Source organism: Chaetura pelagica, unplaced genomic scaffold (genome assembly GCF_000747805.2).
Source record: "Chaetura pelagica isolate M959 unplaced genomic scaffold, ChaPel_1.0 scaffold192, whole genome shotgun sequence".
NCBI lineage: Eukaryota > Metazoa > Chordata > Aves > Apodiformes > Apodidae > Chaetura > Chaetura pelagica.
The window spans coordinates 1,361,955-1,374,536 of NW_009952570.1; the positions used below are offsets into that span (position 1 = coordinate 1,361,955).

The 12,582-nt window shown below is 55.5% G+C and overlaps 2 protein-coding genes across 2 annotated transcripts in view; one reads left to right on the top strand and one right to left on the bottom strand.

The window, feature by feature from the left end:
* Window positions 1-713, top strand: part of LOC104385101 (chromosome unknown open reading frame, human C2orf82) — a 9,492-nt gene extending 8,779 nt beyond the window's left edge. Inside the window, exon 4 of the mRNA XM_009993508.1 lies at window positions 604-713. Within this exon, the coding sequence (XP_009991810.1) occupies window positions 604-713 (110 nt within the window). The remainder of the gene's footprint in view (window positions 1-603) is intronic.
* A 2,582-nt stretch (window positions 714-3,295) lies between these two features.
* NGEF (neuronal guanine nucleotide exchange factor) overlaps window positions 3,296-12,582 on the bottom strand; it is a 19,884-nt gene continuing 10,597 nt past the window's right edge. Inside the window, exons 7-12 of the mRNA XM_009993509.1 lie at window positions 11,203-11,292; window positions 9,570-9,733; window positions 8,450-8,605; window positions 5,734-5,813; window positions 5,272-5,376; window positions 3,296-3,481 (exon numbers count right to left, since the gene is read on the bottom strand). Of these exons, the coding sequence (XP_009991811.1) occupies window positions 3,309-3,481; window positions 5,272-5,376; window positions 5,734-5,813; window positions 8,450-8,605; window positions 9,570-9,733; window positions 11,203-11,292 (768 nt within the window). The 3' untranslated portion in view covers window positions 3,296-3,308. The remainder of the gene's footprint in view (window positions 3,482-5,271; window positions 5,377-5,733; window positions 5,814-8,449; window positions 8,606-9,569; window positions 9,734-11,202; window positions 11,293-12,582) is intronic.

Below are 12,582 nucleotides of genomic sequence, written 5' to 3' on the forward strand. Positions count from 1 at the left end.
CGGGAACGAGCCCCCCGAGTTGCCCTCCGGAGCCGGCCCCCTGGACGCGGCCACCAGCACCGCGCGGCTGCCGGACGCCAGCGCCTTCCCCCCGCACACCCCCGAGCTGGAGCCCGAGCACACGACCCACCTGCACCGTCTGGACGCCGGGGACGGTACGTGCAGGGGCTGCCCGCGGGTGCTGTACAGGGGGGTTGCTCTCTATGGGTTTGTCACCCCCCAGGAGGTGTCTGAGCTACCAGAGGTGCCCCGAGGACGGGCAGGTGTGCCCGGGCAGGGAGCAACCGCACCTGTGCTGGCTCCAGGCCTGCAGTTCTGCACCCAGCACAGCAACTCCCTCGTGCTGGGTGCCAAAGAACCCTTTGTGGCAGCTGCCCTTGTCACCAGCATCTGGTGCCAGCCCCATGCCCAGAGGCTCCATGTCAGAGGGGCACAGGACCACACCCCACCTGTGTGGGGACCTGGGAATGGCCACTGTGGCTCCAGGAAGGAGTGCAGCCTGGCTGGGGACATGCTGGGTGTGGGGATGACTCCCCCAGCCCTTCCTGTTTGGCACCCTCCAGCTCTGCTGACCTCACTCCACCTTGTCCTCTGTCTCTGCAGGCTCGCTGGGGCCTGGAGCTATTGGTGCCATTGTCATCGCCTCTCTCCTGGGCACATCTGTGCTTGTGGCTTTGGTCGTCATCACACTGAGAAAGTTCTCGGCCTCCTGAACTCAATAAAGTGTTTTCTGTAACCCAACCAGCCTGTCTCCTCCCTCTGCTACTCCTGCTCCCCTTCTGCCCCAGCCCCAGATGCTGCAGGCATATCCAAGGGTGCTCCAGCCTCTGCCTGCGGAACAGCCTCACCCCGGAGTGCTCCTGGCTCCCAGTGTAGGGATCTCCTGGGAGCACCCAGCCCCACATCGGGCAGGGGGGACTGGGGCAGCAAGGGGCTCTGAGCTGGCAGCAGCTTTCCTGGTCTAGCAATAAGGGACTTTGCACAGTTCTCCTTGGCTTGCTCAGTTGGTGTGAACCACCCCAGCACATCCCTGGTCTCATCCCACCCCACATTTGTGTTCAAGCCCCACTTCCACCCCCTGCCTTTGGGCCAGTTGCCCCCTGCTGGTCAAGCTGGAGGGGGCTAGGGAGGAGGAGAGTGGTTGGCATGAGGGGAGGAAAAACACACACGTGTCATGTTGGCACTGGCTCGCTCAGCTGTATTTCATCACACAGAAAAACGAGACGACAAGAAGTTCCCCTCAGTTTGCTGAGGGTCCGGCCGTGCCTGTGGGCCCCAGGCCTGGCCCTGTACAACACTGGAGACCATGAAGTGGGGGCGTGCAGGGCTGAGGAAATAACACTGGATGCCACTTGGTGCCTGAAAATGGCACAGCCTGTGCCTGGGGTTTGGAGTCCTAGAAAGTCACAACAGAGCAAGAGGGGCTGGGGTGAGTCCTGGGGCTTGGTGGTGGGGTGTGGGACACTGCACAGCAGTCCTGGGCCCCTCTCCCCCAAAAAGAATGCAGTGAGGAACTGGTGTCCTGGCACTGGGGAACCTGGGCCAGCCCCTCCACTAGTGAAAGAGCCACTTCTGAGAGATAAGGGACCATTTCTGTGCTGGGAAAAACATCCCCCGGGAAGGTGCGTGGGCTGTGGTGGCTGGGCTAGGCTGGGCTGGCTGCTGGGCTGCAGAGCAGGAGGAGCTGGGATCTGCCCATTTGAGGTAATTTTTAGAGAATGTGTGGCTGCTGCAAGGTCTATGGACCTTGGAGATTTTGCTGTACTTGGAAAGCTGCCTATGGGGGACCTGGGAGGACCTGACTTGCGGTATCCCCACTGAATGAGCTCTGCACCAGCTGGAGGCTGTGGGCCCTTCCTGGCCCCAGCTCTGGGCTGGGTGCTGGCAGGGGCTGGGAGCCTCTGCTGCTGCCCTGGGGCTCTCCCTGGGGTGCTACAGGGGGCTGGGGCAAGCACAGCACTTGTGCCAACGTGGTGGCACTGGGTCTGGCTGGGGAGACCTCCAAGCTCTCCTGCCACTGCTGTGGCTTCCCCCAGTTTGTTTTCCTGCCTGCAATCCCCCAGTGCAGGGCTGACTCTGGTCAGGCTGTCCCAGGGCTGCAGTGACCAAGTGGACAGCCCTGAGTGGCCCCAGGACCGCTTCCTCCCCATGGGCTGTTTTCCTCTACTCCGTGTCTGGCTCCCTTGGCAGCTGCTCCCCAGCCCCTTTTCCAGCACAACCCTGGCAGCGCCTGGAAGACACTTCTCTGCAGCAGCATGGGAAGATGCCACGTAACTGATTTCCCTGATGGACACCGGCCTGGGACCAGCCTGTGGCCAGGCAGCCCTGGCCTGTGGCCACGCGTGGGTCTCAGTGCTGTGCCTGGGGCTCCACGTTGTCACAGCTGGAAGGAGAGATGATCTGACCCTGCTGCAACCAAGGATTTCTGTGGGTACAGGGAAGTGAGGTGAGGCTACTCAGGGCGGGCACAGCTGGGTGGTGCGGGTCAGGAGCGCACGGGCAGCCACGGCAGGACAACAGCTCCTGGGGTAATGTCCCTCGGTGCTGTGTGGCAGCTGGATCTGCTGGGAAGGCAGAAGTGCCAAGCTCTGCACAGGGGAGGGCTGGTGGAGGGAGGAGAAGCACGGGCAGGGCCCAGGAGGGCTCCCAAGCTGTCGGGTAGGCAGAGATGCGGGTCAGGGCTGGCAATGTTGGGCTGCTGGTGAGTAGGGCTGGGCACGGAGCATTTTGGAGTCTTTGACTGGAAGCAGATTGAGGGTCTGCCTGTGGGAATGGGACCAGCAGGGGCCTGGGGAGGTGGGATTCCTGGGGCTGGTCCCAGCCTGGTGCCAATGAACCGTGTGAGAGGCAGGAAGATGTCTCCTCTGCATGGCACAGGGGCAAAAATGGTCACAACCTTAGGAGAGCCTCAGACTAACAGGCAGCCATGAGCTGTAGGTGTGCAAACCAGGCGGCGTTAATCGCTTCCTTATCTTTGTGGCCATGTGCCTTTCCTGAACAGCCTGACCCAGCCCCAGGAGAGCAGGAAACAGTGATCAGCAGGCACCTGATGGCCTTTGGGCCATGTCTGTTTGGCTAGTGCTCTGTGGGGCTTTCCTGAGCACCTGGGAGGGGGTTATTTTAGCCAGTTCAAGCCACTGATGTCCAGGGAAGGATCAGCACTGTGGGGAGCCCAGCAACTGCATTCTGGTTTTTTGGGGGGTGTGTGCCTGGGTCCTGCACCATGGCCCACAGCACTGTTGCCACCTCCCCCTGACAGCCTCTGTCCTGCTCCCAGAGCTGCTCCCGGCGCGCAGGGACACCTGCGGTCACTGGCGGTTCCTGCTGCCCAGTTTCCTCCGCTGGCTGTCGTCCGACTTGTGCACCCGGAAACACTCCTTCAAGTTCTGGGCTCGGATTTTGGGGTTCAGGATCTCCTCCCCCATAGAACTGGGGAACCAGCCCCTCTCCTGGTCATGAAGACGCTCCCCAAATATCCAGCCTGGGCAGAGACAGAGACAAGAATCACAGAATTGCTGGAGTTGGAAGGGACCTCTAGAGATCATCCAGTCCAACTCTCCCACTAAAGCAGGATCCCCTGGAGCACATTCCCCAGGACTTTATCCATTCCCCAGGACTGTATCCAGGGGGATTAGAGTATCTCTAGAGATGGAGACTCCACAACCTCCCTGGGCAGCCTGTCCCAGGGTTCTGTCACCCTCACAGTAAAGTTCTTCCTCATATTTAAATGGAACTTCCCATGTTCCAACTTGTGCCTGTTGCCCCTCGTCCTGTCATTGGGATTTACTGAGCAATAGATCAGTATGTCTCCATCTTCCTTGCATCTACCCTTTAGATATTGTATGCATTGGTAAGGTCTCCCCTCAGCCTTCTCTTCTCCAGGCTAAAGAGTCCCAGCTCTCTCAGCCTTTCCTCATCAGGGAGATGCTCCAACCCCCCAGTCATCTTCATCACCCTACACTGGACTCTCTCCAGCAGTTTCCTGTCTCTCTTGAACTGGGGAGCCCAGAACTGCATCCAGTTTTCTGGCTGTGGCCTCATCAGGGCAGAGCAGAGGGGCAGAATGACCTCCCTTGACCCACTGGCCGCACTCTTCTTCATGCACCCAGGATTCCAATGGCCCTCTTGGCCACAAGGGCACATTGTTGGCTTATGGATCATTTACTGTCTATCAGGACTCCAAGATCCTTCTCTGCACTGCTTTCCAGCAGACCCACTTCTAACCTAGATTGGTGCTTGGGGTTCTTTCTTCCCAGGTGCAGGACCCTACAGTTGCTCTTATTGACTCTCATGAGGTTCTTTTCTGCCCAACCCTTCTGGCCTGTCCAGGTCACACTGGATGACAGCACAGCCCTCTGGAGTGTCACCACCCCTCCCAGTTTTGCATCATCAGCAAACCTGCTGAGGATACACTCTGTCTCCTTGTCCAGATCATTGCTGAACACATTGAACAAGACCAGATCAAGTATTGATCTCTGAGGGACACCACTGGTTACTGGCCTCCAACTCAACCCTGATCCTTTGATCATCACCCTCCGAGATCTTGTCACACAGTCAACTCTCAATCCACCTCACTGTCCACTCATCAAGCCCACTCTTCCTGAGTTTCCTAATGAAGATGTTATGGGAGACAGTGTCAAAAGCCTTGCTGAAGTGAAGGTAGATAAATAGGGAAGGAAAGAAGGAAGGAAGGCAGGCCTGGCTCTTGTGCCTGTGCTAGGACAGCTGCTGGGAAGAGCCTACAGAGCTGGTCATGCTCTCTGGAAGCTGCTCAGAGGCCTGTGGTGGAGAAGAGCCAGTTTGTAAATCTAGCCAAGGAGGCCCAGATGCCTGAGCAACGCTGTGTTTGGACAAGGGATGCCAGCAGAAAGCAGGCACTGCTGCCCCCAAGTGCCCTCTGCTGCCCTGACACTATGGGAGCAGGCCCCAGCAGAGACCCAATCCAGCAGAGTTCAGCAGCTCCAGATGTGCCCCAGAGACCTGGATGCTACAAAGCATCACCAAGCTTTAGGTTACATCTAGGGGGGGCTGTGCCAGCCCTGCCACAGCCCACAGCCAGTGCCAGGGGGGCTGTGCCAGCATTGCCACAGCTCAGGCAGCCTGAATTTGCTGGGTTTCAGGTGGAGGCAGTAGCTCCTTGGGCTGTGATGCTGATGCCAGGATCTGTCCCAGCCTGGAGGACCAGTCCTGTCTGCTTGACAGCTGCCTGCCCTGAGTGTTGCCCACCCTCACCCAAGGACATGGTGCCCAGCCCCATCCCAGCCCCTGTACCGTCATCTGTCTTGTCCAGGATGTTGAGGACATCAGCCAGCTCCAAGGACAGCTCATCTGGCTGCTGGGCCACGTAGGGGTGGACGCACTGGATCTGTGGGCAGTCTGTGGGAACAGCACGAGGGGTGGTATGGGAGGGAGCCTCTGCAGGACAGCACAGCTTGGTGGGGCTGTGCATGGCCCCTCTAACCTGGTAAGAAACCCTCCAGGGAGCCAAAGTGTGACCCAGCCACCAGGATGGGGAGGCAGCTCTGTGGGGAGCACAGTGCACCCCTCAGCAGCCCAGATGCAGCCCAGCAGGGCTCAGGCCAAGCACGTGGGCATCAGTGGTGGAAATGTGAGGGCAGCCCAGGGAGAGAGTTCCTCTTCAGCAGAGGCCCTAGGCTGTACTGAGATCAGGGCAGAATAAGGTGCCCTGGGGTAGGGATGAAGAGCTCCTGGCTCCCATGCTGAGTCTCTTACCGACAAGTCTGGATGTGAATGAAACAAATTTGGTTCTCCGGTTCGGGGCCAGGGAAATCATCCAGCGCTTCATTTCACTCCTGGATAGGGGAGAGAAATGAGCCATGAGCATGAGACAGGCAGAGGGAACCCAGCCCTCCTGCTCAGCCAGCCTGGGGCTCCTAATTCCTCCTCTCACAGCCCTCTCCTGCTTGCCTCCCACAGGATCCTGGTCTTCCTGGTGATGCTGAGCCCCTCTCACGCACAATGGGTAGGAGAGGAGGTTTAGGTTGGGCATTAGGAAGAGATTCTTCACCCAAGAAGGTGGTAGGGCACTGGAAGAAGCTCCCCACTGAGGTAGTAATGGCACTGAGCCTGACAACATTCAAGAAACACTTGAACAACACCCTCAGGGATGTGGTGAGATCTTTGGGGTTGTCCTGTTCTGGGGCACTAGTTGGACTTGGTGATCCAAGCTGTATGAGGAGGTGGTTGAGCCACCATCCCTGGAGACATCTAAAAAGCCAGATGTGGTGCCAGGGGACAGGGTTTAGTGGTGGGTGTGGCAAGAGTTAGGGTGATGGTTGGACTTGAAAGTCTTTTCCCCTGTGAAACTGTGGATGTCACATGTGCCATCATGCCCTGGGCTCTGCCATGCAGGGACCCCGGGCTGGCTGTCCCCACAGGCAGCAGGAGGCCCCTCTGGGAAGCAGCCTTGCAGGATCCTGGCACCCTCTAGGCTCTAACCAGCAAAGGCAGCACTGGGCTGTGCTGGGTCACCAGGAGCAGTTTTCCTGGGTAAAAGCAGTCAGAGGAACTATTTATTCCTGCAGCTGCTGCGCAGGAACATTGAAAGGGCAGAGCTGCTAGGCCCACAGCAGCAGGGTGCAGATTCCATAAGAGCTGGAGAAGCCCCAGGGCCAGGGCTCCTGTGAGGTTTCCCTCAGCCCTGCTTGGAATCCGGGTGCCTCAGCTTCACAGGCTCCAGCTCCTGCCTGGAGGAGCAGCTGTGCTCCCAGCCCAGAGGGAGCCAGCACTTTCACAGACACAAGTTTCAAAGCCTGAACTTGACACACATCTAAAACCACCAGAGTGTCTTCTGGGAGGAGAGGCCTAAAAGGGAGATGTGAAGGACAAGAGCTGGCAGTCTGATCCCTGGGGCCGGGAACACCTCGTGCGTCAGGGTTGAAGCCTGGGACCAGTGAATCCACCAGCAGCTGCAGGTGCAGCCCCTTGCCCCGTGAAGATGTGCAGGATGAGGGGCTGGCACTTAGAGATCCAAACAAGAGTCTTGCCGTGGTTAGGGCTCTATCTGCAGGCTGCCTTGCAGCCTTGCACACAGCTCCTTGCAGGGCTCTCAGGATCCTGCCTGCAGTTCCCAGCTCCTCTCAGCCCCCTCTGAGGGGCCTTCCTTAGCTCCAGCTCTGCCTCTGCTGCCAGCTGTGTCCAAACATACTTCCAGCTCCTGGCAGAGCCCACCTGGCCATAAGCTGCAAGCAGCCAACAAGCAGGTCACCATTACTGTGTGGGTTCAGAGCAGGGCAATGCTGCAAGATCTGCAGAACATATGAGCTGGTTTGTTTGGCATTTGCTTCTCTTCTTCTGCTTCAGTTTTCTGGTTCATACCCAGTGCTTCCCCCATCATCCCTGCAGCTCTGGAGTAGCAGCCTCCAGCTACATCACATTTCAGTGCACAAGGCCTGTGGGAAAGGCGAGTGCTGGATCACTGTGGCCATCTAGAAAGTGGGATGGGATGCAGGAGCACAGAACTGCAATTGCCTCTCCTGAGTTGAGGCAAACCCTGGCCTGGTTTATGGTTCTCAGCACAGTTCCATTTCTCAGATGTGCATTTGCCCTGCACCCCATGACTGACATCTCTATTTTCAGGGCAGCAAAGCTGCAGCCACGCTTGGGGGAGAAAGTGCCATTTCTTGCTCATCTTCCTGGTCCTGGTGCTGTGCCAAGGGGGTCAGGGTGCAACCCCAGGGGATGTAGAAGGATGTGGTCCCAGCTGGAGGGACAGGGACAGTGAAAGCTGGCCTCCTGACAGCAAGTTGGGCTGTGCACACACCTGGAAAACGTGGGCCTGGTAGGGCTTGGGTCAGTGAGAAAGCCATGCCCTGAGCTCCAGAACACTGGACATTGGCCTGGTCCGTGTCAGTGCAACTGAATTGTCTGCCCAGGCTGAGCCTGTAGGTGTCTTAAGTGAAAAATCAGTCAGCCTAAAACCCTGTATCCAGGGAGACAAGGAGACCCCGAGCAGCAGAGGGGCTGCCCAAGGTGGGCATCAGCTGTGGCAGGTGCTAAGAAAGGGGCCTCTCCTCCCACCTTCTACAAGCAGGAGTCACTTTGCTTCAGAGGGTCTCTGCCCCTGTGAGAGAGCTGCCCGAGCCTGCCCCGTGTGCATCCTGCCCCCTCTTACCTCGTGGGTGTGCTGCAGGCTGTACAGCAGCTGGGCTCCCGTGCCAGGGCTGATTGCTGCCCTCTCTGTCCCAGGGCACAAAGTGCCTGTCCATCCTCCACCCTGCCTGCTACAAATGCACCATACAGGGGAGAAACCTGCCTGGCTCACTAGTGCCTTTCAGTGGGAGGGGACACAGGAGCACAGTGCTGGGCAGAGCCCTGCAGGGCCAGCCCAGCTGCAGGGCTGCTCCCCGTGCAGACAGGGCACTGCCCTTGCCAGGTGCAGGGAGGCAGCAGGGCTGAGCAGGGTGACCCCTGTGAGCACTGTACTCACTGGGATGATGCCTTCAGCATGTAGCTGGCCTCCCGCTCATCTGCGTTCTCCAGTAGCCTCAGGATGAAGACGTTGGCCAAACTTTGCCCCTGGTCTTCCAACTCCTCCACTCGAAGAAGCCCGCGGGGAGCGGAGTCGAACACTTGGTACTTGTCCCTGCGAGAGGTTAAAGAGGAGATCAGGAAAAAAATTGTCCTGCAGTGGGGAGGGATAAGCAGTTGCCCATGGAAACCCACCACAAAGCAACACACCCTCTTCTTGCTCTGCCACAGGCACACCATGTGGCCTACAACAAGTTGGTTGGGTTTCTTGAGCTCCCCACTTACAAAACACGGACAGTTCTCCCTCAGAGGGGACTGTGAGGCTTAATTCATTCCTGTTTGTAAAATGCCTCTGTGTTTTCTGGATACAAGCGGCCGCAGAAGCAAAATATTTCCAGGAGTACAGACACTGTGGCGACACATTTATTGGACACCCTGGACTAGTGAGATGCTCACTCCACCAGTGAGGCCAGTTAACACCACAAAGAGCACGTTGTTCCCCAGGACCTGTCTGTTTGCGCTGCTGTTTCACTCCTGTCTAGTTGCACAAGGCATAGTCCTAAGCACAACAATGTTCTCCTCCTCCTGAGGGAGGTTACACCATGTCAAATATAACTGCCAGCCTCAGGTCTAAATTTATACCCCTCCCTGCTGCTCAGGTTGTTTAGCCCACTTTCTTAGAAGTTTAACTGTCTGAGTCTGAGCTCTTCTTTATGCAGCAATGAGTCAAAAAACACTTCTTGACTGGAAGACAGGACTCCTGGGTCAGCACACCAGTTGATGTAGCTCATTGCCTCTCTGCAGAAAGTGGTGGACACATGCTGGCTTACCACGCTGGGAGACCTGGCCTGGAATCTGTTCAAATCCTGTTTTCCTTGAATGTTCAGCTGCAGAGAGCTATGCCACCCGTGAAGGGCCACAAAGGCAAGGTGACTGTTGCAGTGGGAGGGTACAGGTCAGTCCAGGATGTCATCCCCATGCTTGGGGGACAGGACAGTGACAGCATCACAGCCTGGATTAAACCAGGGACAAACAAGAGTGTTGAAGTGCCCTGTCTACTACCCAAATGTTGCACTCACCCAGGGATTTGCCGGCAAAGTACTAGCAGGTCATTGAACAGGAACAAGTAGATTTCTCTGAAGAGCTTCTTGGTGCGAAGTGTCCGAGATGTCTTTGGACCATTCATCTGCTGCAATTCCCCCTGCTTCAGCAGCCAGCGGGAGTGAGAGATGATGGGCACAGACTAGAAGTGAGGAAAAGATAGCAAAGATCAGGAGAGCTGCAAGAGCTTTATGTGGTTGGGATGCTGAAAGCAACAGGATATGCAGAAGGAAGGGTAGTGAGCTCCCATCACCACAACGCGACTTGCAGAGGAGGGAGCAGAGCTGCACAGGAGAGGGCAGTGAGCCCTGCCAGCCCAGCACAGTGTGGGAGAGCTCAGGAGGGGACACAGCAGGGGCCTGAAAATGAACAGACACTAAAGAACAGCGATGATGAAGATCCAAGTGCTGGATTTAAACACCAGGCCAGGTCCTGCACAGCCTGGTCTGTCTCTGGGCAATCCCACATTTCATCACCCAGGCTGAGCCTTTCTGGCCAGGGAGACTAACTTTCAAAATAGCATACTTGGCCTTTTGGCTACAAAAAACCCTCAACAGGTTAAATGGGTTCACACTGGTTGGGTCTGGCCCAGCAGCCACACCACCAGTTCTGCTAGAGCTTTACCACACATTGTGTTAAAAACAAGAAGCCCAGAACAAAGCATGCCTTGTATTAGAAGAACATGGTGCTTCCAGTCAAATGAGTGAAATATTGGAACATATCTGCATAACTGCTACCCTTTCCACTTTCACTCCCTCCCTGCATTTATCACGTTGATGGTGGCACAGCCCTTCTTTCCACAGTCTTGCACTCCTCTCCCAAGGCAGACCTGCTCCAGGGATGGACCTGCTCCTGCCTGTTGTTACAGTCGCAGCCTTACAGGAGGTGAAGGCAGCCTGGTGGCTCCTCCAGCCTGCTGATGTCATCTGGACTGTGGGCTAGCCCTGACACACTAGTCAAGTGTTCTGCAAGAATCAAATTCTTGGGTGCCCAGTGTCAAATTTGTTTGCTTCAGTTGTCCAGGTATGTAAAAAGGTTGCTGGGAAGCTACATATGCTCCGTAAAGTCTGTGAGGCAGAAAGGTCTGAGAAGTGTCTGTCATGGCCTATGTTAAATGAGATCTGGTCAGGCATCTCTAAATATTAATTCAGTCACTCCCTGAGTGAAGCCAAAATAGATCGTCAGCAGGTAATTAGATGACTTAGAATTAGATGACAATGCAGGGATGAATTAAAATGGTGGGACAGTCTTAATTGTGGTATTTCCCAGCTTTGAAGCACTTTGCTTTGTATTTTCCTTTCATGTGATTTGTAATGGAAAATAACAGCAGAAGGCTGACCTGCATGTTGAGGAGAGGTGAGAGGGCAGAGCCAGAACTGTGCTGGAGCAGGAGCCACCCACTGAGCATGGCCAGGTGTCCCCCTCTGTACTCATGTCACAGCACGATGGCCTCAGCACTGCCCCCCGTGTCCCCCCACAACCCCTTCAGCAGCCCGAGGGGCAGGGGCTGCACCCCTCTACCACTGGGGGGCCCCTCCCTGGCGGCTGCTGCAGGCTGTGTATGCAGCACCCAGCTGGCTGGCTGCACAGGGCATCAGCCTCTGCTTATACCTTGATCTTGAATTCTAGTTTCTTCTGGATGCTGATCATCTGCTCTGTTCGGCTCATCTTCCTGACACCTTCATTACAGGCCTTCACCACCTGGGAAGGAGAGAGTGGAGAGGTTTGTCTCCACTGACCATCAGCAGGTAAGAGATGACAGACAGCACAGAAAGACCTGAGGGTGACAGGGTGAGTGGCCTGACATAACAGGAACTGGCCAAGCCAAACTCTTACACCAGCACTGCATTGGCATGAAAAAGAGAAGGGAAAAAAAACACAGTACAAAACCCAAACCTTCAACATCCAGAAGATGGAAGCTGAGTGAAAGAGGAAGTTAGATGGCTGCATTCAGTCACTGAACCAGACACTATTAAGAAACACTCCTGGCTGCACAGAAAAGGGATCAGCTCGCTTTCCAGACCCTGACACAGCATCTCTCTCATTTTCCTTGTCCCCAGCACTTGAAACGAGGTGCAGCATCATCTTCAAGGAGGGAACAAAGCCAAAGATCTTTGTTTCAGAGGTGAAAATGCTGTGGTTCTGCCGAGCAGCACCAGGCACCAAGGCTACCACATGTCCCAGGGAAAGACACGTCCACCTCACAGAGCCCAGCTGTGTTCTGAGCACAAACTTCTAACTGAAAAACCACAATCAACATGCAGGCACTACCCTATCACAGGGACCTTAACCTAGATGCCACTGCCTGTTTCATAAGGAGCAAGTCTCATGAGAACTGCCTGGGTTGAAAAATTACTTTGGAGAAAAAGCTCCACTTTGTGCTCTGTTTCTGCTACTCAAAATCCACCAGAATATCAGGATTTGAAGACACAATCAGCTCTTGCCTCTCAAGTAGGACACCTACAGAAAAAATAAGCACCAGATGATCTTTGTTGTGATGCCTGTACCTAGCTGGACATTAGGCATTTAAATTTAAACACAGAGAAGTAACCATGCAAAGAGAGTTACAAAATTAATCATGAGTCACTGACAGCTGAATATAAAAAGAACATTCTCCCATCAGTGGCTGTACTCATCTACATCCTACAGTCATCCTACAGGAACAGCCTTTCTCAGGCTTTTGACCAATGGAAAAATAACCAGCTACCAGATACACAACAAGTACTAAGGAATGTAGTATATTCCTCATTGATAAGGTCTCTGTCTTTATCCCTAGTGATCTCCAAAGCATACACTTCCCAGACTAGTTCAGGGCAAATCCAGGTGCCCATTTTTGTTCTAGCATTCCAGTCAGAAGCTGCAACTATTCACTTAGGCCGACGTTCTAGGACAGAGATGGTCTGCACGTGGAACTGCCCTGTTTGGCCATGTCAGGAACAGCCCAGATGGAAATGATCCCAGTGCCTTCCTGTTGGTTTGTACACAGCAGGA